The sequence below is a fragment of the Apaloderma vittatum genome, unplaced genomic scaffold (genome assembly GCF_000703405.1).
Source record: "Apaloderma vittatum isolate BGI_N311 unplaced genomic scaffold, ASM70340v1 scaffold235, whole genome shotgun sequence".
Classification (NCBI taxonomy): Eukaryota; Metazoa; Chordata; class Aves; order Trogoniformes; family Trogonidae; genus Apaloderma; species Apaloderma vittatum.
The window spans coordinates 19,627-42,654 of record NW_009715213.1 but is presented as its reverse complement, the minus strand read 5'-3'; the positions used below and the strand labels follow the sequence as shown (position 1 = coordinate 42,654).

Sequence of the window (23,028 nt, the reverse complement as noted above, 5' to 3'; positions counted from 1 at the left end):
AGGAAAAGACTTTTCCATAGCTATGTACAGAAGTAAATTACACAGATAGGTGAAACAAAATAGATTTTTCTTTATTCTTGTGATTGAGCACACACAGTATTTCCTTTTTTTGTACAAAAGTGGATGCAACTGTAACATAAAAAGCAACAGAGCTACACAGAACATAGTATGATTCTATCTCCTGTAGCAGCTTCTTTCCTAATCCTCTTCCAAATCCCTCACATACAAAGATAAATTCTTGGAATCCTGACATTAGGATTATTCTGGAAGTAAAACATAAGCTGTAATCTTTGCAAAGCTGCTCAGAATTAGGGCTGAGTGTCTGAGCATATCCATATCGCAGGGACCCACTGAGGCTCGTCCTGTGCGCGATGGACCAGAGACAGCAGCTGCGCCGACGCTTCCTGCAAGTTGTCGTTCACAATCACCTGATCGAAGAACTGACCAAACTGAGCTTCCATTTTCTTCGCTGAATCTTCCATCTCCTGTAAATCTTCTTCCTGCGAGACACAGAGTAAGGTTTAACGGTGCGGAGAGCAGCGTACCTGCACGGCCTCTGCAGAACACCTGGTGAACAGCTGGTGCCAGCGTAACTTCATTTCATTTGCAGGAGGTGTGCCTGCTGCAGGCACTTCCAAGTCCCCGAAGCAGAGCTGACTGCCACAGCCTTCCCAAGGAACCACCTTGTGTCTCGTTTGCCCCAAAAGGTTATTCTACTGACTAGTGCTGGCGGAGGATGTTAGTGTGTTTGTCTTCCAGTCCCTAACACTTGTGTTCTCATTGCACATTTTAGTTTATTCCCCCGGGGTCGGTGTTTCTGCCATAGCAATGGTGATTCATCTCTACACACAGCTATGGACTGAGGTCTCCAAAATTTTAAGACGCTGAATTTGATTATGATTTGCATTGAGACAATTGTGACAATGCACTAGATATTGTAAATACAGGATACGCGTTTCCTACAAGCAGGATTTATGTTTTATCTCTAGACCTTAGTACAGGAGTAGTTTTGATACTGTCATTAAGCACACAGGAAATAGCAGTGCGTTCTTATAACGACATGAAAAAGTATTTCTTTAAATTACTGAATGAAGTGCATTCCAGATAATACAAACAGCAAATGTACACATCAACTCCAATCTTGTCACCAGGCAGTTAATTAAAACCGTACAAAATAGCCTCTCCTTTAAAGACATTTTGAAACAAACTTTCTCGATCCCTAGGTATAAATTCCAACCCTTCCACTTCAAAGCAAATCTGGAGGTAGAAAAAAAAAAATCCAACAAATCAAATCAAAAAATACAAGAATAACTTAGATTTGAGCCTAATAACATAATAATCTTTAAGGAGTTAACATAGTAACATAGTAGAATGCATTAGTTCTAAACAGAGAATCCCAGAATAAACTGAGTCTCTTCTGCTCCCAGATCTCACCTTGAATTTCATGTTCACATAATAATCCGTGATGATCCTGGCATTTTTACGAGTCTGTCTCATGCAGCTTATGCTGCACGGCTTAATGAATATGATGTAGGGCTTTAATTCATGAGTCCGGGCTGCTTGTATGCCCTGAAAATTAAGAGTTAAAAGAAGTTAAAGTATTCCAAGGGCATTCATCCCAGTTTTACTCTCATTTAAAAAAGCTAATTTTTTACAACGGGCTGTAATCTCCAGGCCCAGCAGTAATCTTCTTCAGGAGCACCTACATTAAAATGCCCTCACTAATAATCCCTGGAGCAGACACTGTTAAAGCAATAGTAACACACCAATCAATTCTGCTTGGTAACCTTAATTAGAAGATGCTTTCAACTCCAGCGAGTGACTGGACATTGTCATTATCGGATCTCTACAATCAACAACACTGAAGCTGAATTTGAAATCCGAATTTTTTAACTGCTGGGGAGCTCCCTTTGGAAAAAGTACACCTTTATTGGTCCAGACTGGAAGGAAGCATCCTGCTTTGGGAAATCTTTGTGCTACACAAGATTCCCTGGTGCTAATAAGCATTCTGCAACTTCAGCAGAGCAGTGGAGAGAATGAGGAAAAAAGGGGAATAAAAACGAAAGAACTAGGGAGAAAAAGAATAAAAAGGAAAAAGTGCAAGCATCTTACTCCCAGCTGTTAAGTTCCTTCTGAGGAGAAATAAATGCATGACAATTTCCTGCTTTTGCTCAATTACTTTAGTAGTTGCTGCTTTTACCAAAAGATGTTCAGAGATTGCTAATTCAGGACAGAACTCTCAGGTAACAGGGCTCGGAAGAGGATATCCCACACAAAAATCCTTGCTTTAAGCAAGTATGAAGACTCATGTCTGTACCATTTCACCAGATAATGCAGCTGCTGACGTGGACACAAATCACAGATTCATAGAAACATCAAGGTTGGAAAGGACCTTAAGATGATCATCAAGTCCAACCGACAGCCCTGCACCACCCTAACACTGAACCCTCTCCTCAAGTGCCACGTCCAGCCGGTTTTTAAACACATCCAGGGATGGTGACTCCACCACCTCCCTCGGCAGCCCGTTCCAACGCTTCACCACCCTTTCGGTGAAGAAGTTTTTCCTCATACCAAATCTAAACTTCTCCTGGCGCAACTTGAACCCGTTCCCTCTTGTCCTGTGGCTATTCACTGGGGAGAAGAGGCCAACACCCGTCTCACTGCAGCTGCCTGTCAGGTGGTTGTAGAGAGCGGTAAGGTCTCCCTCAGCCTTCAGTGAACAATACTGATCTGTACACACTTGTCACTGTAGCATCACCCCCCAAGACCCACACGAAGAATAATCTATTATTAATAAGCACCGTAAGCCCAAGTGAAGAACACGACAAAGAAACTAACAGCGTTTCAACAGCTCAAGAATGTACAGACTATTATTATTCCTTCCAAGAGATTCAAACTCGAGATTCCCTGCCCCTTTACAACTCACCTGGGGTTCTAAATCTATGATGCAGATCTTGCCTTCATCAAGGACTGTTCGCACTGCGTCGACACTGGTACCATACAGGGACCCTTTGTACTCCCCATATTCCAGCATTCTGCGACAGCAGCAAGGAAGAAGAGAAATGAAAGAGCACTCGAGTCTGAAAATGGTTCTGTTTAAGGATGAAGTTTTCAAATGTAATTCAGTGATCGAGACGGAATGATCATCAAACATAGCGAACACTGCTGAACAACCTCCACCTTTGATCTTCCCTGCTAAATCAGAACCATTACAGTCGACACATTTCCAAAGCACACATTTTAACTCTTTGTTACAAGTTGTGTGTTTAGAGGTTGCGATTCTAATGATAAAATGCTTTTCATTTCTATAGCATCACTGACTTCATAAATCAGAATATCTCAAAACACCTGGCACAAGTCAAGGAGCTTCTAGCACTGAGCTGGTCTGTCTCAGAGGGATTACGGATGTGTAGAGAGGAGCAGATGCTTTTGAAAGTTTGGCCCTTACAGGTCACCTGTTTACGTGGAGATATGTCACCCCTGCAGAGATTCCGTCGGTCAGGAACAGGTCTGACCCAGCGCTCAGAAAGCAGTCTGCTTTCCAGAAGAGTTAAACTCCTAACTTACAAGCACATCAGATGAGCTCAGGACTAGAGATCCCACCTTCTTTTAGAAGGATCCCAAGGTTCGTTGTAGAGGAGTTTATTTGCGGCGACACACGTGTACCTTTTGAAGCAGTGGGATTAAGTAGTTTGTCCTGAATTTACATCAAACCGATGCCGTAAGAGAAGCCCAGACTTGGGACCTAACCACAAAACATTACATTTTACGGTAACAAAAGTGTAATTTGTCTCTCCTACTTACCTGTGGCTATACACCATGTTTTCGAAAGTTTCCTTTGATACGTAGTGATATTCACGACCATTCATTTCATAACTCTTCTGAACACGAGTGGTGTCTGAAAGGAGATACACACACACACACACGTATGAACTGCAGGTAAATTCTTGTAATTTTTTTTAACTAAAGTGAGACAACTTTCAAGAAGGACTATAAATCAGTATTGTCATAAGTAATAAAGTGAGTCATTTCCATTTGTTAATCCAGAGCAAAAGCCTCGTCAAGCAAAGCACATAAGTACTTCCTAGAGTGGAAGGAGAATGGTTTAGTCCCAATATCTGTGACTCGAACCAGGAACTGCTTTGGAACTGGTTATGCTTTTACTTCTTTGAGGGCAAAATCGATCAAAGCTCGTTTGGAAACATCCCACAAGCCTTCCCACACTCACACCTTCTCCATATCTGGAATCTTAAGCACAGAAGAATTCAGAAATTTTCAACCAACGTCAGTTTCATACATTTTCTGTTCGCTTATCCAAATCACAAGAACCAAATAAACACAGGTAGAAACAACTTCAGTTGCTATGTCAGGAATTAAGCTGTGTACGTCTCATCTGAGACTCAAAGGTTAATAAGAAAAACTGCAAAGCCTATTAAGCACCAAATTCTGTTGCCTTCACTCTCCTATAAGATCACTCAAACACTATGGACTTAAAATATCCCCAAGAAACATTCTTATTTTTAAATTCAGGAAATGGAAATATCAAAATTAAACACAATCATGCAGATATTATACCGCTACATAAAGCTTTAACGATCTCAAGAAATGTACTTTGAAAATACCTTTGACTGATTTGCCAAAATAAGGAGAAAGATAAGAGTTCCAACTAACCCTTTTAAAAAAGCAAATTACTCTGGCTGGCAGTAGAGCTTGAAAAAAAAAATTTAAAAACCTCACACCATACAGCAAAGAGTGTATGAAAACACAAAGGCGAGAAGGAGGTACTTCACGCTTCCTAATCACGTTTGAAGGAGGTGGCGGGGAAAGACAAATAACTACGTACGAGGTATGGCACTTTGAAACTGTCGTGGGTTACTTGCGATAAGCCTGCGCCTTAGCTCATTCACACCAACTCCCGCGGGACCTGAAAAGTTGGAAAAGTGACTAATGTTACTGAAAGAGGCACTTTTTGCATTCGCATTCCTCCATTTTCTAGATTTTTCTAGTCTGGAGTTTAATTAAAAAATATTCTCCTTACTGTTGCTGTATCTATGCATTTAACACTGGCTGTAGAAATGCCTCTGTGGAAAGATGTTTTCCAGTAAGCTACAAATATTTTCTCATCATTTCTGTACCAGTCTCAACTGAATATAAAACTGAGCCATTTCCCTAATAAAATTCATTACCAACCAGCATTCATAACTGTATTTAACTGTATAGCTTCTCCTAAGGACTCTGCTTTTTTTTCTTTTTTTGAAACATTCATTACGTCAAGCAATGAAGACGATACATACATTAAACTTTAAAATCAATACCAGGGTCTAATTATAGACAATCGTTCCTGAAATTAGTGGATGAGAAGCTGGACACGAGCTGTCAATGTGTGCTTGCAGCTCGAGAAGGCCAACCATACCCTTCAGTGGAACTGTGGCCAGAAGGTTGAGAGAGGCGACTCTCTCCTGCTACTCCACCCTGGTGAGAGCCCACCTGGAGCGCTGTGTCCAGCTCTGGGGCCCCCAGCACAACAAAGACATGGAGCAGGTCCAGAGGAGGCCACAAAAATGATCAGAGGGCTGGAACATCTCTCCTATAAGGAGCGGCAGAGAGAGGTGGACTTGTTCAGCCTGGAGAAGGCTCCAGGAAGACCTTAGTGCACCCTTTCAGTACTTTAAGGGGGCCTATAAGAAAAATGGGGACAATCTTTTTAGCAGGATCTGTCGCAACAGGACAATGAGTAATGATTTTAAACTAAAAAAAGGCAGATTTAAACTAATGAGTGGTAGGGAAACACTGGCCCATGTTGCCCAAAGAGGAGGTAGAAGCCCCATCCTCGGAAACATCCAAGGCCAGGCTTGATGGGGCTCTGAGCAACCTGTTCCAGTTAAGGATGTCCCTGCTCACTGCAGGAGGCTGGACTAGATCACCTGTACAGGTCCCTTCCAGCCCTGCGCGTTCTGTGATTCCATGAAACGTTGCTTTGAGAGCTGCCTGCACAGTCTGCAGCCACTGCCATGACTGGGAGGGAACCTTGGCGGATCAGACCACGACCGACTGTCTCCCCCGCTCCGTTACAGGTTAGGGAATTTGCATTAACCTCTTACCCACTAGTATAATTAGTCTGTTGCGGTCCGTCGGGTGCCGCTGGTACCTAACGACCTCTTCGTAGGGAGCTGCGAGGGTGCTGTAACAGCTGCTGGGGCAGCGAGCGTAACACGACTGCTGGTGGGCTCGGGACTTCCTGCGACACAGGCGCATACTTCTGCGGAAGCCAGCTGTAAAGGGGCAAAGACATCAGTGTGGAAAATCCGCCCGAGAGGCAGGCAGCTACTTCCGTAGTCTGGAATGTCTCTTTCTAAGCCAAACAACATACTGGGGGGGTTTTTGAGCTTTTTTTGCCAGGGTGCGAGTTGGTGAATTTCATTGCTGCACATTGAGCATTAAAAAGACAGCTAAAGAGGAGGTCAGATCTCACTGAAAGTCACCTGAAGATTAGCCCAGAATGACAGACCCCCAAAAGATCCCCCAAAACTAGCCAAAGGAGAAGTTTCTGGCCGCAGAAAGCGTCACTAGAGAACAGCTTGGCCGTTTTTTTGATGGGGTGGCTGGTTCACTCTCCTAAAGCATTTACTCCAGCCTCCAGAATGAATCCAAGTATTTGGAAGGTCACTATGGTTTAGTTACAGGGATAGGTTTGTTGCTCCACCTTATCCAACTCCGGAAATTTCACTTTTAGTTCTACTTGTCTCATGAAAATCCTTATGTTTATCCTCAATGGATGACAGACAGCACTACAGTCTAACAAAATTAATTGGGAAGCGAAATCTTAACAGCCAGTCAGGTCGAAATAGTGGTGGCCATGTCTCAGTAGAAACCAGGAAGAGAGATTTAAAGGGAGAGAATTGGCATTAGCAGGGGGAAAGCAACTTCTAGGAGGTTGGAAAACAGAGCAAGTAGAATTCAATTCAGTATTTGGGTGAAATAAAGAACAAAGCATTTTATTTTTCAGACAAGCATTTAATCTAGGTCAAGCCCCAGGCAGCTTACTTATCTTTAGTCAGTGCGTACCAATAAAGACTCGTTGTCCAAATTCACCAAATTCTTCCTCTTCTATAATATGAAGAATAAATACTCGTGACATCAAAAAAGAACAGTGAAAGCTTAAGAGCTAGATGGGTAACAATTATTGCCGATCCAAATGAAAAACAGTGTTTCAGTGAACACATGGAAGTACCACGCATAATCTAATTTTAAAAAGCACAATACTCCGTAACACAAAATATTCACATATTCCACAAGAACAATAAACAATTCAAAGGACCAATGCTTCTGTAAGGTAAAAATTCAACTTAGAAAGTCTTTCCTTGCTAAATTAGATTTGAAACTTAGCATTTTATTTGTTTCATTCCTAAGAAAAGTAGGAATCCAAAATAAAAAAATTAAATATAACTGTTTCTGCAGAAATAGCATGCTTGGAAAACGAAATGTGCATCTGCTCAGATCTTTCAGGCAGAATGAAGACGTGACTTCATTATTTCTTAACCACCTTTAGATCAGTGATATCCATCCTCCAACATCCCAGACTAATCTGTCTGCTCCAACTCTTTTTGTCCCCATTCTCATGCAGTTCCTTGGGAAGGTTTAACCATTTGGGTGAGCCTCCTAAAGCTCTGTATGTATTTTCTGTAAATGAAATCTCTCCTAAAAGGCGCAAAAATACCAATTTCTGAATAGCTCAGTGCTCTAACAGTTTAGAAACTATTTTGTAAAGTGATATGAAAACTAAGGGGGAAAAAATGGTGTACATTTTGATTTTTCTTCAAAAAGAACTCCTGATTTTCCCCTAAGCACGCGGGTAGTTATCCAAGCTGTGCATTCCCTTCATTCAGGTCTTGTTAAAGCAAGAACAAGATGCAGGGGACACAGGCATACCCTTAAAGGCAGTAATCATTCCAAGGCAAGAGCAATATTTTCATTTGCAAAGCACCAAACGTACCGTCTTTCAGCACTAGTTTCTTTGACAGTTATAATTGTGGCAAGTATCAAAACAGAATTTGATGCATTTTAGTTACTCTCACATCTTATACGCTCTTCGCTATTTGTTCCTTTAAAATACAGTTTTGCTCTTACATTTCTTTACGTTCTAACAACTCCTTGTTTGATTATAGAAAAACCTACTTGGCACAAAACTGCTCAGGGCCGAGGTCAGAGTACTGCTCAGCCTGTGTCATTTCTATCTTCAGCTCTTTTGACCCATCATTCAAACCTCTGAGCATTTCTGCTTCATCTACCTTCTGGAGCACAGCGTGGAATCCTACAGGGAACAAGCAATTGAGCTACTCGGTATTGTAAGAGGAGTGGTAGCTCCTGGTTAATACAATAAAGATAGATAAATTCTAATAGATTACTGCTTACAGGAGACAAGGGGAAAAAGAAAAAGTTTATGTTACCTTCTTTAAGCTCTTCTGCACATTCAGGTAAGAGACAGACAAAAAGAATTAGTTTTGAGAAGACAGTCTATACTAATATTAAAAAAAAATAAAAATAATCCAACCAGCATCATCCAGCGCATCTAGGAGACAGGTGCTGCAGGCTTTAAAGCTACAATATGCTTGTTTGAGCGTGAATTCTCAGTTCTCAAAGAACGAGGGGTTCAGCTATAGCATCCGTGTCAGTATTGTACTTGCAAAATACATCTCACAGATGTTGAGCTACTGGTTAAATTAACAAGTCAGACAGCACGTATTTACACCTTTATTTCTCTGTCTGTCTGGATACAGCAGAAAACTGACTCAGCACTGAGCAGTGAGTAGGATTTGCAAGAGTAATCCCATCCTGCTGCTGGTTCTGCCTTTAAAGCTTCGGGCATCGCTTGGGAGGTGGAGCAGAACAAACCACTTGTGATAAGAGAAGATCCTACCGTAGCAAGTAGGACCCTTGTGGAGAAGAGCAGGTGGAAAGTGGAATGTTCTCCCCACGGCTACCAAACATCTCAGACAAGAAGTTGAGCAGCAGCAGATTTTTATTTTAGTAGAAAAATTATTTATCTTAGAAGACTTAAACCCCAGTGTGCCTACAGTCAATCAGTGCCTTTTTTTTTTTTCCATTTTGCCCCCCAGGTCTTATATATAAATCATTAATTTTATAAAAGCATTTTTGTTTCCTGTGTGCCAGCCATGCACACAATTAAGAACTCAGACCAGCTCTCTCCTCTTTCCCACATCACCTCCTAAGGGGACTGGGAACTCAGGCTTCCGTTAACCTCAGGTAATCCAATTATCCACTGACATCAGCGCAGTCCCTGCTGCCACAGCTCGCACACGTACACTGATCAGGATTGGATAAACAGACCTGGTACTGATGCACAAGAAGAAGCACTCACGCGTGTGAGATAGCAGGACCAAAACCTTACTACTAAGGTAATCAGAGAGCAAGAGGAAGTCTTAAGGCAACGGGATTTTACATAATGGCTTTGGAAGGCAGAATGGCTTCTAAAGCTAAAACGTCATTCTGGTTTCTGTCCCCTGCTTGTTTTTAAGACATTTGCTTGTCTCTGGACACCTCTCTTGCAGCAGGGCAATAGCAAGGAATTTAGAATTAGCTTAGAAGAACTTACCAGACTCAAATGTTTCCTCATCTTGTTTAGTAATCCAGATAGCAAAGACATTAAAACAAATTAACAAGGTAATTCTTTTCTTCCTATAGAATTTTAGAATCAGAAATCAATATTCCGGCTCCCATCAGTCTGTCTCACACGTACTTTCCCCACTTCCCTCCACACCAAGTTAGCAAATTAGAGTTCACCCTACTTGAATGAGCTGTCTGCCCTCCCACGCAGTCCTACGGGATCCCATCCCTCCACGAGAGCTTTCTGAACTACCTCAGGAGAAGGAAGAGGGAACTGTGTCGCTTTGGGGAGCAAGTCAAGCTAAGAGTCTTCACATGGACTATTTACATCTAAAAACCTATTCCGGCTCAGCACCTAAAAACAGTCTCCAGAGCCGTTTCTCAGCAAGGAATCGCGTGGGTTCTCCAAGACTACAATCATCTACGGCATTAACTCTCCAACGGGTAAAAAACTCCGGTAACATTACAGCCACAGTCCAAATCCTGCATCAAATAGGCTGGATCTCATTCAGGCAGATATTTTTGGGGGTGGTCCCTCTTTCTGGCACAACATTATGAACACTGTACACCACAACTGCAAACAGCTCGTTTTAATACACTACTATAGGATGAAAAATAGAATTTTCTACCATTAAATTCACTAGAGGGAGTGTTTTTATCTGGGAAGCAAAATGAGGCTTGAACTAGCAAATACCTTGAAGAAAATGGAATAATCTCAAGTGAATTTGGTTACCTGTTTCCACACACTTCTCATCAATCTTCATGTCATCCTCTAGAGATCAACGTAAGGAAAAAAAAATAAAAATCATCTAAATCAGAAAAATGCTAGGGAGGAAAAAATCTTTACAGATCTTACAAGACTGAACTCAGGTATCAGAAAGAAAATATTTGAAGCGCAGATCAGCTTTAGACACCTTTAAGGACTTTGTTAACTCCAACTTACTGATGTTGCCTGTCTTTAGTGAGCAAAAGTCTCCTCTTTAGAGCTCCAGAGGGCTTGTGGCAAACACATCTAACTTGAATTTTCCTTTTGAAATAATAAAAATTTTAACACGGCTGTCACTCTCTTTCTGTGGAAATTTAATTACTACGCGTTACCGCGACAGAATACAGTTTTTCACTCGCTCCTTTCTCTCCTGCAGCTTTTAGAAGTGTGTCTCTTTACAACACGCTTCACTCAAAGTGCTTTGTTTGCTTGATTTTATTATTATGTTAAAAAAATAATAATAATTATTCGACTCCCTCTCCATCAGTTCTCGTCCTTGAAATGTAATTTTGTGGGCTCGGGTAATCTCATGGTGCACAATACTGCACTGTTTGTGTGTTGAGCTATTTTCCAGTTACAGGACAAGTGTCAGGGCATTTGTCAACCAGATTCTGCCCATGTGTATCCTTTAAAGAGATCCTCTCTTGGAGCTGCTCAGGTCAGCTGCTGAAGACGGGAGAGAAAGAGGGAGAGGAAAAGAGAAAGAGGAAATCCAGTGTTTTCCTCCTCAAAGCAACCCATCCAGACTCTGTTCCCCACCAGGTAACGCATTGCTTAAGTTTCCACTTTCAGGCAACATAAGCTTCTACTATTTCAAGTGAAAAGTGGCTTGATTTCAGTTATGCTAAGCACACAAAATGCCCAGAGCTTGGGCTTCTTTTGCATGCATTAACCAAAATGCCTCACAGCTTTAAAAAGCCTGTAAAGCCATGTGCTATATTAATTCCAGGTACAGGAATGCAATGTTGTCCAGATACGATCTCCTACCTTCTTCCACAGTGCTTACTGCCCACGGCATATCCATTGAAGCAGTTAAAATGCAATAAAATTTTGGTGAAAGAGAGCCCCAGCTCTAATGAACAAAGCAATCAGTGCAAGAAGAACCCTAGGCAGTGAAACACACTCAGTCCGGGAGTTATCACGAGAGAAAAATGAATTTTATGCTAAGTATAAAGAACTGTAGAAGAAAATGAGGAGAGAGAAAACGGGAAGAACATCCTTTGTCTGGGAATACTTGCATGTTTACAGAAAGTTATAGCTGGCAGAGGATAATGCCACCACAAAAATTCACGGGTATCATAGCTTATCTTACACCTCAAGGAAGGAGGTTCTAGCTTTCTTTCCAGATTTTTTACGACAAAGAAACATTCTAAACATATCACATGGCAACTTCCAGTGCAGAACTGTCATCTGTGTCCCTAGAAAGCCAGGCTACTGCAGTTGTCACCTCAGGACTTAGTCACATCCACTTCTCCTAGGAAGGATTGGCTCTGCAGAATTGCTCCTAGATCTTAGGGACTTCAGAAGGAGTTGAAGTCACAGTTTCTTTCACAGTCAGATGCCAAGTACACTGGAGACAACGACCTCCACCAGCAGTACTGGAGGTGCAACTACTATCAAGTTTTTATTTTCCTGGGGACAGGAAAATTTCTGAGGTTACAATACGGCTCCAGAAACAATGTTTTTGAATTTAACCAAGTTGTATGAGCTTGTATTGCAGTACCCCTGGGAACAGGCAAGACCTTTCTTTCCTACACTACCACTCAAGTAACTTTTCACTCACACATTGATGATTTGAGACAGAGATGGGGCTGGAAAGGCTGAGACCACCAGAATTCCCGCTGCTTCCTACATAAAAACAAATTTCTCACAGTTACAGAAACAAAACACAGGCACATCATGCTCCAGTCAGGTTCACTGCTTACGCGTAAGATCAGTAAATATTGAGCCGCCAGAAGACACCAAGAATGGATCTATCACCGACGTTTTAGCCCACTTCAAAGTCTTGAAAGTAGGCTGACGTGATCAGAACTGAAGGCAATTTCCAAATCAGCAGCCCCAAAAAAGTACTGAGAGGATTTTGCACTTAATGCATAAGGACAGAAAGATAAGGCATACTGTGGAAGCAGGAGAGTGTGCTGCTGGGGGTAGCAGTACTCCTGCCTCCACCACTGCACAAACCCTCTTCGCTTGCAGCCTCTGTCACAACCTTCAAACCACAGAGGATGGTCCTCAACAGTCGGGGGCCCCTTAACTTCCACCTGCTACGCTCCAGTAGATGTCTTAGCAACTAGCTCAGGGACTAGGCAACGGCTGCAAATGTCTTGGACGTCAGTTTAAGATGCTTTTAAAAGCTTGTAATACAGAGGCACCCTTGTCGTACACAGGTACCCTTTAAAAATTCAGCAAGAATTTGGAGAACAGAAAGACAAAAGACATTTGTCAGATGTCACTCGGTCATACTGGTACAGAACTTACGAGAATTTTAAATAGCAAAATGTCTGAATAACCGGCTAATTTTTGAACTGGAAATCAGAAAAATTAAGACTGTTTTACCTTTTAAGAAGGTGGTTTGAGGGTATAAGTCCAGCACAGGCACTGAGATCCGAAACCTTCCTGGCCTGCCACCAGAGAGCATCATTCTGGTCCACAATCTGCAGTATTTCACCCTTCTTAAAAGGCAAACCTGCATCAGCACATGGTATGGCAGGATCCTGCAAGGGCCAGTAGTCTGCCATCGCTCGCACATAGAGCTGGGGAAGAAAATATACAAGAGTAAGGCATGTTTAGAACAGAAACAACACGGGCTTCATAATCCCAGGGCCAGATACTGCCGCTGCTTCATCCATGATGAAGTGTTAAATACTAGATCAAGCCCCAAATCCTCGCTGTTCATTAAGGGAGGGGAAGAACAAACCAACCAACCAACCCAAAACTGTCTCATTCTCGCTGAAAAAAATTGACCTGCAACCTGTAACTCACTCTGAAAACGTCTTCGTCACCTGTAACACAACTCTATTTCAGCACACTGTCCTTACTGCTTCCGCAGCAATGTGTTCATGCCAGCGGGCAGGTAACACTCGAAGGACTGCGCTGGAATTCTAAGCAACACTCTTTCTGTGTATCACACCATTCCACGTTACAATCCAGAAAAAAAAAGAAAGAAAAAAAGTCTCTTACTGTTGTTTGGTTGCTCACAGGTCGATCAGAAACTGGAATTAATTTGAACATAATTGTCCCCTGAGACAGGGCCTGAACGATTAGAAAATTATTAAAATATGAGAGGTAATCAACACAAATAACCAAACACTGACAGCAGAAGCTTAAAAGAGCATGGCTTTGAGGTTACTGTAATGTCCATATTACAAATAGATTTTAGACAGACTTAATCTGACAATATTGTGGGTTTTTTCAAAAGACAACTTAAGAATGGAACTTCAAAATCTTGCCAAACATTTTTATTCTACGAAATTTACGTTTCTTTACAAATATATAACTTCAACATTAATTCATGCTAAATCTTTCTACTGACATCTAATTTGAATTAGCAGCAGGGTTTAGTTTAGGGTTTAATTTAAACTAGCAGCAGACAAATGATGTAAAGGTGGGAGGAAAAACTATAAATATGTCAGAACTAAGCACTCCACTAAGGTTTGTATTTCTTATACTTAAGAAATAGTACAACCAGGGAAATAACACCTAGAAAGACTCAATACTGATTACATCAATACGTTACGGACCGGCACTAACAATTTGCAGTGAAGAACCCTGCCAGGTTGTGGGTAAAATGACGAGTAAGTAACAGGGATAGCTCAGCAGAGTTCTTCATGAAAATTTTGACAATTTTGAAAGCTTTTTTGCTGTCCTTTTTTTGCAAAGAGAGGCATGTAGCTGACAAGCTCACTCACTCTGCTTTAGTGAATTTTGTAACACGGACTCTTATCGGAGCAGCATCTTTCTACTACTTCCTTAGGTAATGTTAACCCAGAGGAGCTTCCAGAAAAAACAGGAATCAGTCAAGTCTGAATAAATTAGTATTTTTCCCAGAAGCTGCCGGTGGAATAGTCACAATACGTTACTTTTTTTATCCAGAACAGGGGTTAAATTTAATTCTAGTTTCAAACACTTCTATTTCATGAGTAGTTGTGAATTTCATCCACAGTAGGGAAACACCATGAGTTTTCTGCTACAAATTTCAGACTTCCTCCTCTAAAAGCATGTGCGTGTCTAAAAGAAACAGCACGCAGTTACTCTTAAGGTACAAAGTCGATAACATATTTCAAAAAGATTAAATACCAGAATATTAATAACTTGCTCCGGCTCAAGTCCCTCAACAGGAACTCCATTTACTTCCACCAGTTTGTCTCCAGCATACAGCAACCCTGCAGCGAAACAAGGAGAGCGGCAGTGTTACCCCGGGTAGGCGAGGCAAGGAGGCACAGACACACCATGGTTCTGGAAGGCGGCGCTAGAAGTTTCGCTGTACCAAGGATGCAGGGAGGCAGTTTGGATTTAGGCTATATTGCCCCCGGACAGGACTGCAGGCTTCTGTGGGTCACAAGAAGCTCGTACGCTTCAGTTCTGGTATCTCCCCCCACTTCCCACACACAATGCGTTTACAATCTATTGACGATTTGCCTTAAAAGGAGCCGAAAAAAATATAGCTCCATTTTCCAAAGTAATTCGTGAGCCTGTTCTAGCTAAACCCATTATGTAACAGATCATGAGACTCGACATCAGACCCTTAAAACTTCCAGGTGCAGAGGGAGACCTCAGGACTCCTCTCTATCCTGTATGAAGTCTTCTCAATATCGTTTACTTCTGCCTTTTCCTTCAGCTCAGTTAAAACATTAATCAAGCCAGGAACTTAATTAGCCATCGTTTACACTTTGTGTTTTCTTCTCCATGCAAAGGCCAGAAAATACTAAAAGGAACTATTTTATAATTATTACAGTCCAGCTTTACTTCTGCTGTTTTACATTTTAGTTACACCTCCCAAGGAACACATTCAATTCTAAGAAGACAAAGTAGAAACATTTTCAAGGAAACTCCTTGGAAGATTGCTTAGCAAGTAATGCTACTACTGTGTTTAGTAGACACTAGTGCCAAAAAGTATTACTATATATTCCTTACAGCTCCTTATCTTAGAGAATCACAGACTACTGTATGTGTTCCATTTCCCCATTAGGGCATGAGCTGCTGGCATTCGTACCACCCTGCAATTTGAGATGTTCCCAAACAATCTCACGACAGATTTATTTAGGTAATGGTGCCAAGAATACAGAATGAAAATTGGATTTGTACCTCGACTCCGTTTTAATCATAGCATATTCCTACGAAAATGAACGAAACCAGAATCCAAGGCACCGCAACTTGTCGCTATTTCCGGTGTTGCCCAACGCACACGTCCTTCTTGCTCTATAATGGAGGACTAACTGGAGAAGCTGTTATCTTACGTCAAACACCTTACTCCAAGTTCAATTTTTTGGTACCGCTTTGTTTCAAATCGTACATACCACTTCTGTCTGCCAGCCCACCGTGGATCACACGGGCAACCGTTATGTCACCCGTTAGCTCGTGGCGCTTAATGGTGGCACCCTGGCAATTGAAAACAAAGAAAAAACGCGCTCGTAACTGAAGAAGCTCACTGAGTTTCCTTTAGCATCACAAGTCTGATCTCTGCAATGACAACAACACTTGGAAAGACACAACATTTTGAACACCTCACGGATCAAGTGATACCGTATAATTGTCAGTAAAACGTCCTTCAACCTCTTCAACTTCCATCACGCTAACCTCACACCTCACTGACTGGTTGTGAAGAATCTTTTCGATCTCAGATATTACAGCTATCTTGCCCTAAAACAGATTAGTTCAGCTATGCAATGTTTTCTCCTTATAAGCACTAATCATTTCTAAAGAACTTTTCAGAGTCTATCCTCCCTTCCTTTCAACTTTGGTCAAGGGAATAGGTCTCAATCCAATTTGCATTTTCATTACACGAGATATAAAACAGCGGCCAAATGTCCAAATGCCGAGCGGACAAGGCCCCGAACACCCTGCTCTAGTTGTAGCTGTGCTTAGTTTCCTAAGGCCCTTCCCAACCCCAACAATTCTTGCGATTCTGTAAAAATCAGACAAGAACGCACACAATCTGTGACGTTCCTGGAAAGAATATGCGTGCGATGCATTATCAGTGCTCGTAATCTGTGACGTTCCTGGAAAGAATATGCGTGTGATGCGTTATCAATGCTCGCGTGAGCTAAAATAATTTGAGGCAGACGGCCGAAGGCTTCCTCACCAGAGGCTGGTTGTTTTTCACTAAGCAGACAATCCTCATGGCTTCCTCGTTTTCAGGTATGTTGTCTGGCAGCGGTGGAAGGACGGGTTCGAAATCCTTCTGGGCCACAATATCATGAGCAGATAACAAGGCCTATTGCAAACGAAAATAAGCAAACCAACAACCGACCCGTAAGCAAAGATCGTGCAGGAGAACACCTTTAAACAGTGACTGCCGGAAAACAGACGTGAGCGAGCAAGTTCCTATGTGAATGCAGATCCCTTTCACATGTCGGCATTTTCCTCTTTCCACTCCGAAATGAAGTTTTAAGTTCCTCTCTCTGCTTCTTCTGGAAGATTTACAAAAGATGAAACCCTGAAGCTCTGTGGTAAAGAATGCAGGTTTTGCAATTACAAGGAAAACTTAGTTTTACATGTCTGCATCAACCGCTCAGAATTTAACTTTGTAAGAAATCCCTCTCTCAAATATAGCCCTTAATTAAATTGCAGCCCACTGCAGGTACTGCAGACACACGGCCCGCACGCGATTTCAGTTAGCTCATGACTAGGAAGCTGCGCCTTTTTCGGTTCCTTGGCCAATTGTTGGGAACACCTGGCCACGGGTTTCCATTCCCACCGCAGACAGCTCTGCCAGCAAACTTTCTCTTTCCTGACGCAGGACTTGCCTTGAGGTGTGAAGCACACAGCAGTTGTCTTAGTTCCTTGATCTCTCCAGACTGAGGGGCTTCACGCAGTAACGCTACCACCTGGTAAGGAAGAAAGAAAAGTAAGAGAGAAAGCACAGAAACTGGTTCTGGAGGACAATGAATTTAGGAAGCTCTACATGCAATCGAGAGGAATGGTGAGTGCCGACCCCCCGCGTTATCCATCTCCGTGCAGTTTGCTTTAGAACTGGACAATACGACCACAGGGGCACAACGTTCAGTCGGGCTTAACTTAGTTCAGGCACAGTGCCATGCGCTCCAAATGACTTTTTTTTTCTCCTATGCCTCCACCAATTCCAGCACTAGCGTCAGCTTCTCCGCTTAGTGATTAACTCTTTCACCAATTCAGAAATTTATTAATTAACCAGCTGTTACAATTAGGAAAATCCAAAAAGCTTTTCCAAAGCCTTAAATCAGGCTGCTCGATTGCAGCCCTCACACTGAACCACAGTCACCGAGCAAATAATAAATACATACAAGGCTAGTGGTTAAAACAAATAAATGGTGTGTAATGAACATATGGTGCACGCAGTCTAGCGAGCACAGCCGTACACATTTCTCACCCTCCCACTTCTCTTAATGCAATAAAAGTTAATGCAATGAAAGCCGAGCTGACTGCTGTGGCATGAATGAGTAAAGCAGCACAGTCCGTGTACACAGTCCTACCTCACGATTCAACGCGCGGGCCTGCAGGGTGACAGGAACCGGTCTTTTTCCCAGATAGTGTTGGAGGCATTCATAAATCTATGGCGTGCCAAGACAAAGCAAAGATACCACGATCTGTTCACGTGATTACATAAATACATCCACAACACATACTGGACAATATTGCATTGCTAAGGTTTTTTCAGCACAACTAGAGCCAAAAGGCTTGCAATCTCAATTCTTAAGGTCTAATGCATCTAGAATTAAGTCTATAAGTCATCTTTCCTTACTACCAGTCAGCCAGTTATGCTGTTGTTTTGAATTTTCCAATATGAAAAAGTTGGTTACACAGGACAATAGCCTGAGAACGCCAATACTCTGACTTGTAGCTTGCTTCCTTCCCCTAGTTGCAGGCATGATCAACAAAGTAAATTTAACTTAAAATAAATTGCTGTATTTAAAATAGCTTTAATGGACATACTTATCCACCACAAGCTTTTCTTCTTTAAAATTTAAAGATTGTAAACCAACTTATTAAAGCAGAAATTGTGCAGAATTTGTACAGAATTTGTCTAAGAGATCCAATTTTCCTTCAAGAGAAACACACCAGTCAAAACTCTGTTCTGTAACAATATAAAATCTTCAACTATGCATCACATCAGCACAGAGGGGGGAAATAATTCACAAGCATACATGCCAGAACGTGGGATGTATAGCCACACAGAAAATGAAGATTAGAAAAGACAGCTGAGCAGTCTGTGTTCAGCTCACGTCTCCATCCCCCTAGCCTTACCACGAGGGAGTAAAGTAGAATAGCTTTAATGCCTGGGACATTATTAAAGAGATTTTTTTATTTTTTTTTTTAAAGCAAAAGTGGTTTTGTTCACTTTAACTGCTGATTTTAAGACTAACTTAGGACTACCAGCCCTTAGTGTAAATAAGTATTTATTGTCCTGATGTGGCAAAATAAAGGAGCCATCCCCTAGAGATTGTTCTCTAGAAACCTTTGCCTTCAGAGCTGAATTTTACTTTACCTTTAAAAGTGCTTGCAGCCAGCGAGATCTGAGCAGGTCATATAACATACCAACGCCATTGACATCTCTTTTACAGAGCAAACTCAGTTCTTGTAGCACTAGAGTCAGAACATGAGATATACCTGAGTCCAAGAAACAAAAAAGCGCAGGACAATTCAGTACAAACAGAAGACCAACCAAAACCAGTGACCCAGGCATTTGAAAAATCACCTTTCTGCATTTTATACTTCTAAGAAGCGCGCTCCTTGCCTGCTTTGCTTATTTCCTGCAATCAAGTTGGTTGCCCAAGAGATTTATTTTATTATTAACCAGCAGGGTTAGGTTTATACTAGTCTGGCCTCAACCTCATGCCTCCTACTGAGAAGAGGTAAACATAAAAAATTGTCTTGTTCATTTGACAGGCTTCTCCTCTGGATGACCCACTGTGTTGGGCCAGAGAATATCTGTTTTCTCTCCACTCCTGAGAACCGCAGACATTTTATAGAATATCGCTACCGAAAACACAAATTCCTGCCAAACACATAGATTTGTCAGACCCCCAACACCACATCCCAGGAAAAGGGAAGAATTGCTGCGAATAGAAGCAGCACTTGAGCTGTTAGGAACAGAAGTTAAGAGGTGACAAATAAGTAAAATGTTACACATAACCGGGCCTAGACAGAAACTGGATTTTTGTGAGCGCACAGATTTTAAATCTACCTTAGAAATGAGAACAAATCTTTTCTGGTATGTAATACTCTTCCCAAGAGTTGGGTGTCTGGCTCCCACTGCATGTCAGAGGGAAGTAGGTTCTCAACCTACTTATTTTCGTAAGCACGAGCTGTCTCTCTTGCTTTTTAGTGTCTAAGTAATCATATAGTACAGTCGTAACAGGAGAGTTCCCTTTATAATTATTTGTTAAACTTGACACGTTTCAACGAGAAATACTGTAATAAAAGAAAAGTGCTGTCCTGGTCTGAGGTGAATGGAACCTGTTCATAGAATCATAAAGGGTGGAAAAGACCTCTGCGATCAAGTCAACCCAACACCACCACGACTACTAAAACACGCCCTGAAGCCACCAAATTCTATTCTGTGATTTTACTTTTCAGCTCAGTCTCTTCTAAAAGACTTTCTGAGGTTTTTTAGCAGCAGGTTTTTGCTGACAGTGCGTGCTGCTGGCAGTGATAACACCTGGTGTTACAGCCACTGCCTGGCACTGGGATGCAGAAAGGCTCTGGCTGATACTTATTCCTGCAGTGCCCAAGGCCACTGCTGGCTCCTGTGTACCACGTTGGGGGCGCCGGGGAGTAAGAGGGGTCACAAGGAAGTAAAAGGTTGCACCTCTAGGGGGTAACAGACAGGACAGGTGACCAACGAGAGTGTTCCATTCCATATGTGTCTTATTCAGTATAAACTGATCACAGGGGTTAAGCCTCTCCTTCAACGGCTGTTGTCCAAGGAGGACTCCATCCTTTCCTCTGCCTTTGATCATGATCCCGAGTTCCCAAATCCAACTTCCAGTTCCCCTCCTGCTGCTGAGCCTGGGACTTGCTGGGACTCTGCAGCATCGGTGGTGACTGCTATTGGGGGGTGGGTTTGATATTGGTGTTGTATATATTTGTACGTTTCATTATTTCCTCACTATTATTGTTCTATTAAAGCTGTTTCAGTTTTCCAGTCTGTAGAGCCTCTGTGCTTTATTCCCTTTCCTTTGCAGCGGGGAGAAAGGTTAAGAGTGCATCTGCCCATTCCTTTAGTGGTCAGCTGAGCCCCAAACCTCAACAAATGTCGAAACACTACCAAGACATTAGGAGATTCTAGAGTTACATCAGCCGAAGTCAAACCAGTAATTTCTTAAAACTAAAGCTCATCCCTCAGACCCAGAAGAGCTGAGTACTCTCTGCTACAGACAATATCATCAGTGGCTATCATCCAGTCACCACGGCTAAGCTTTTTCACTTCTCTCCCAAGCGCAATTTTTAGAGCCATTGACAGGTTTCCTATATCAGCCCTAGACCTTGATGTTACCAACACTTACGCGAGATCTATCTTCAGCTTTAGTTTCGCTGAGGTATTTTCCTTATGCTTGAATTTATACAGGTCCTTGCCTGCTAAGTTTCTGCAGATGGAACGTTTACCGTAATCATCAGGCAGAATTATCGAGTATCTAAACTGGGAAAGCTTGGAAATGTACCTCATTATCGAGAGAATCATCTGTTTTCGGAAAGGAGACATCTAAGGGCTTACAAAAAAGGTAAACTCAGTGAACCTTGTGAGCCCTATAGGGAAAAATCTCCCAAAACATGGTTTTCTTACAAGCATTCTCTTCGTCAGGAACTTCCAAGTGCCTAAGAGAACATTACCTGTGGTGCAGACACTTAAGATTTTTTCCTCCTTACTGGTTGCCTCTTTTTGAGATGATTTGTACTAATTAGCTCCTAGAATGCTATCCCTATATCAAACTGGGCTCAGTTAGACCAAGACGTTCCATGCAAAAGCACAAACTTTCAAACTACAGAGAATAATTTCCTTAAGCAAAACCAACCAACCAAAACTACAAAAAACCCTCTTAAAAGTTACTCCTTATTCTTGATACTGCTGCAGAGACCTTTGACTTTATAAGCCAGTAACAAATGCCAGGTATTCTGTTCCGGTACCACCGTTATAACAGCAAGAATCACTCCAATTATTAAGTAGCGATACTTCTAGACGTGACTCAATGGAAGAAGAGTTGCAGACACCGAGGAATAAAACCGTTTGTCAGTTTTTGTTCAAAGGGATGTGAAACTCATGAGTACCATTATCTTGACTGCAGGCTGTTGGCACCTCCATCGTTTCCTTTATTCAAGGAGATTCCACCCACTTCTCCGAGTACTGCATTCGCCCCAAGCAGGTTTCACAAAGACGCTGAGCTAGGAAAAAGAGGACACTCGTATCAAAGTAGTGCCAGGTATTTTAGATTGGTAAGAAAGGAAAAATTAAAAGAAGGGGGGCAACCGCTCATATTTGAAGTGCACCACAAGCATAAATTAAATAGAAGAGTCCCACCTATAAACACAGTTACTGACCAGCACCCAAAATACAGAGAGATTGAATTTCAATTGCAATACAACATTTTATTTCCTTCATGGAATTCTCATTAACTTGCTTCATTATACAAGTTATTTGGATCCTCTTCTGCTCCTCAGCCTTTTTATGGGCACTACCATGGAAAGGCATAATTTTTTCCCCGCAGACTTTTACAGCAAGCTTTAGGTCAATATAGCTCGGAAAATAATCATATCCAAGAACATACATTTAATTCATCCTGTTATTGACACAATATTAAAAAACAAAGACTCTTTGAGTTTCTACTGAATTTTCACTGACCAAAACGGGAACCCCTGTCTCTATCTCCGTTAGCATTCAAGGTCTTTGACGGATTTGTTCCACAAAGATTTCATTATTTTCTTCCATTTCCTCACAGTGAATTAAAACACAAAAAACCCTAAACTCAATTAAAAACCCCAACTCCTTACCTTATTGGTAATCCACCATCTCTCTCTGGCAATTTCTAAGTGGGTGCTACTTTTAGATATGGAGTCAAAGAAGTTATTTGCTAATTTAAACCAAAAAAAAGCAGCATATAGTACTTTTTTTTTTCTTTAAATTTTAAAATCTGAATTTTTAAGTAATGCAGGAAGGCAACACTTAGAGTATTTAATCTGTATCTGTGTTACACTGAGTTTTTGCATATAAATATTAAGCCTTCCAAGAATTTCTTCTAAATTCTTTCCCTCCCTTAAAACCCCGTGACAATCCAGAATGTACCTTTCGACTAAAACTAGAGAGAGGTCTCCAATCTCACGCTAATGGGAAACAATGCGGTACAAGATTGCATCAGAAAATTGAGAACTCGTCTTTGCAAACAAGTCCGAGAATTCCCTGGAGAACACAGCGTGGTGCGTTTATGCCCCCAAAGCGTCACAAAGTT

At 41.7% G+C, this 23,028-nt stretch overlaps 1 protein-coding gene across 1 annotated transcript; it reads right to left on the bottom strand.

Annotated features, from left to right (window-relative positions):
- Window positions 1-53: 53 nt before the first annotated feature.
- On the bottom strand, window positions 54-21,254 carry MPP4 (membrane protein, palmitoylated 4 (MAGUK p55 subfamily member 4)). The gene is made up of 21 exons (XM_009869009.1): window positions 21,194-21,254; window positions 19,074-19,195; window positions 18,061-18,138; window positions 17,356-17,436; window positions 16,692-16,823; window positions 15,907-15,988; window positions 14,687-14,772; window positions 13,571-13,642; window positions 12,947-13,143; window positions 12,174-12,238; window positions 11,378-11,395; window positions 10,358-10,396; window positions 9,614-9,634; window positions 8,448-8,462; window positions 7,066-7,107; window positions 6,102-6,272; window positions 4,844-4,924; window positions 3,805-3,898; window positions 2,927-3,035; window positions 1,435-1,569; window positions 54-500 (listed from the first exon to the last, which is right to left on the bottom strand). The coding sequence occupies exons 1-21, from the start codon at window positions 21,252-21,254 to the stop codon at window positions 309-311; spliced, it is 1,893 nt and encodes a 630-aa protein (XP_009867311.1). The 3' UTR covers window positions 54-308.
- Between the last annotated feature and the right edge of the window lie 1,774 nt (window positions 21,255-23,028).

Coding starts and splice junctions, on each gene's coding strand:
- MPP4 (XM_009869009.1), bottom strand. CDS start 21,254: ATGAGGTACATTTCCAAGCTTTCCCAGTTTAGATACTCGATAATTCTG. Junction 14,773..15,906: donor TGGGCTGGCAGACAGAAGTG/GTATGTACGATT, acceptor GTTTCGCTGCAG/GGTTGCTGTATGCTGGAGAC. Junction 3,036..3,804: donor AACATGGTGTATAGCCACAG/GTAAGTAGGAGA, acceptor CTGCTGTCGCAG/AATGCTGGAATATGGGGAGT.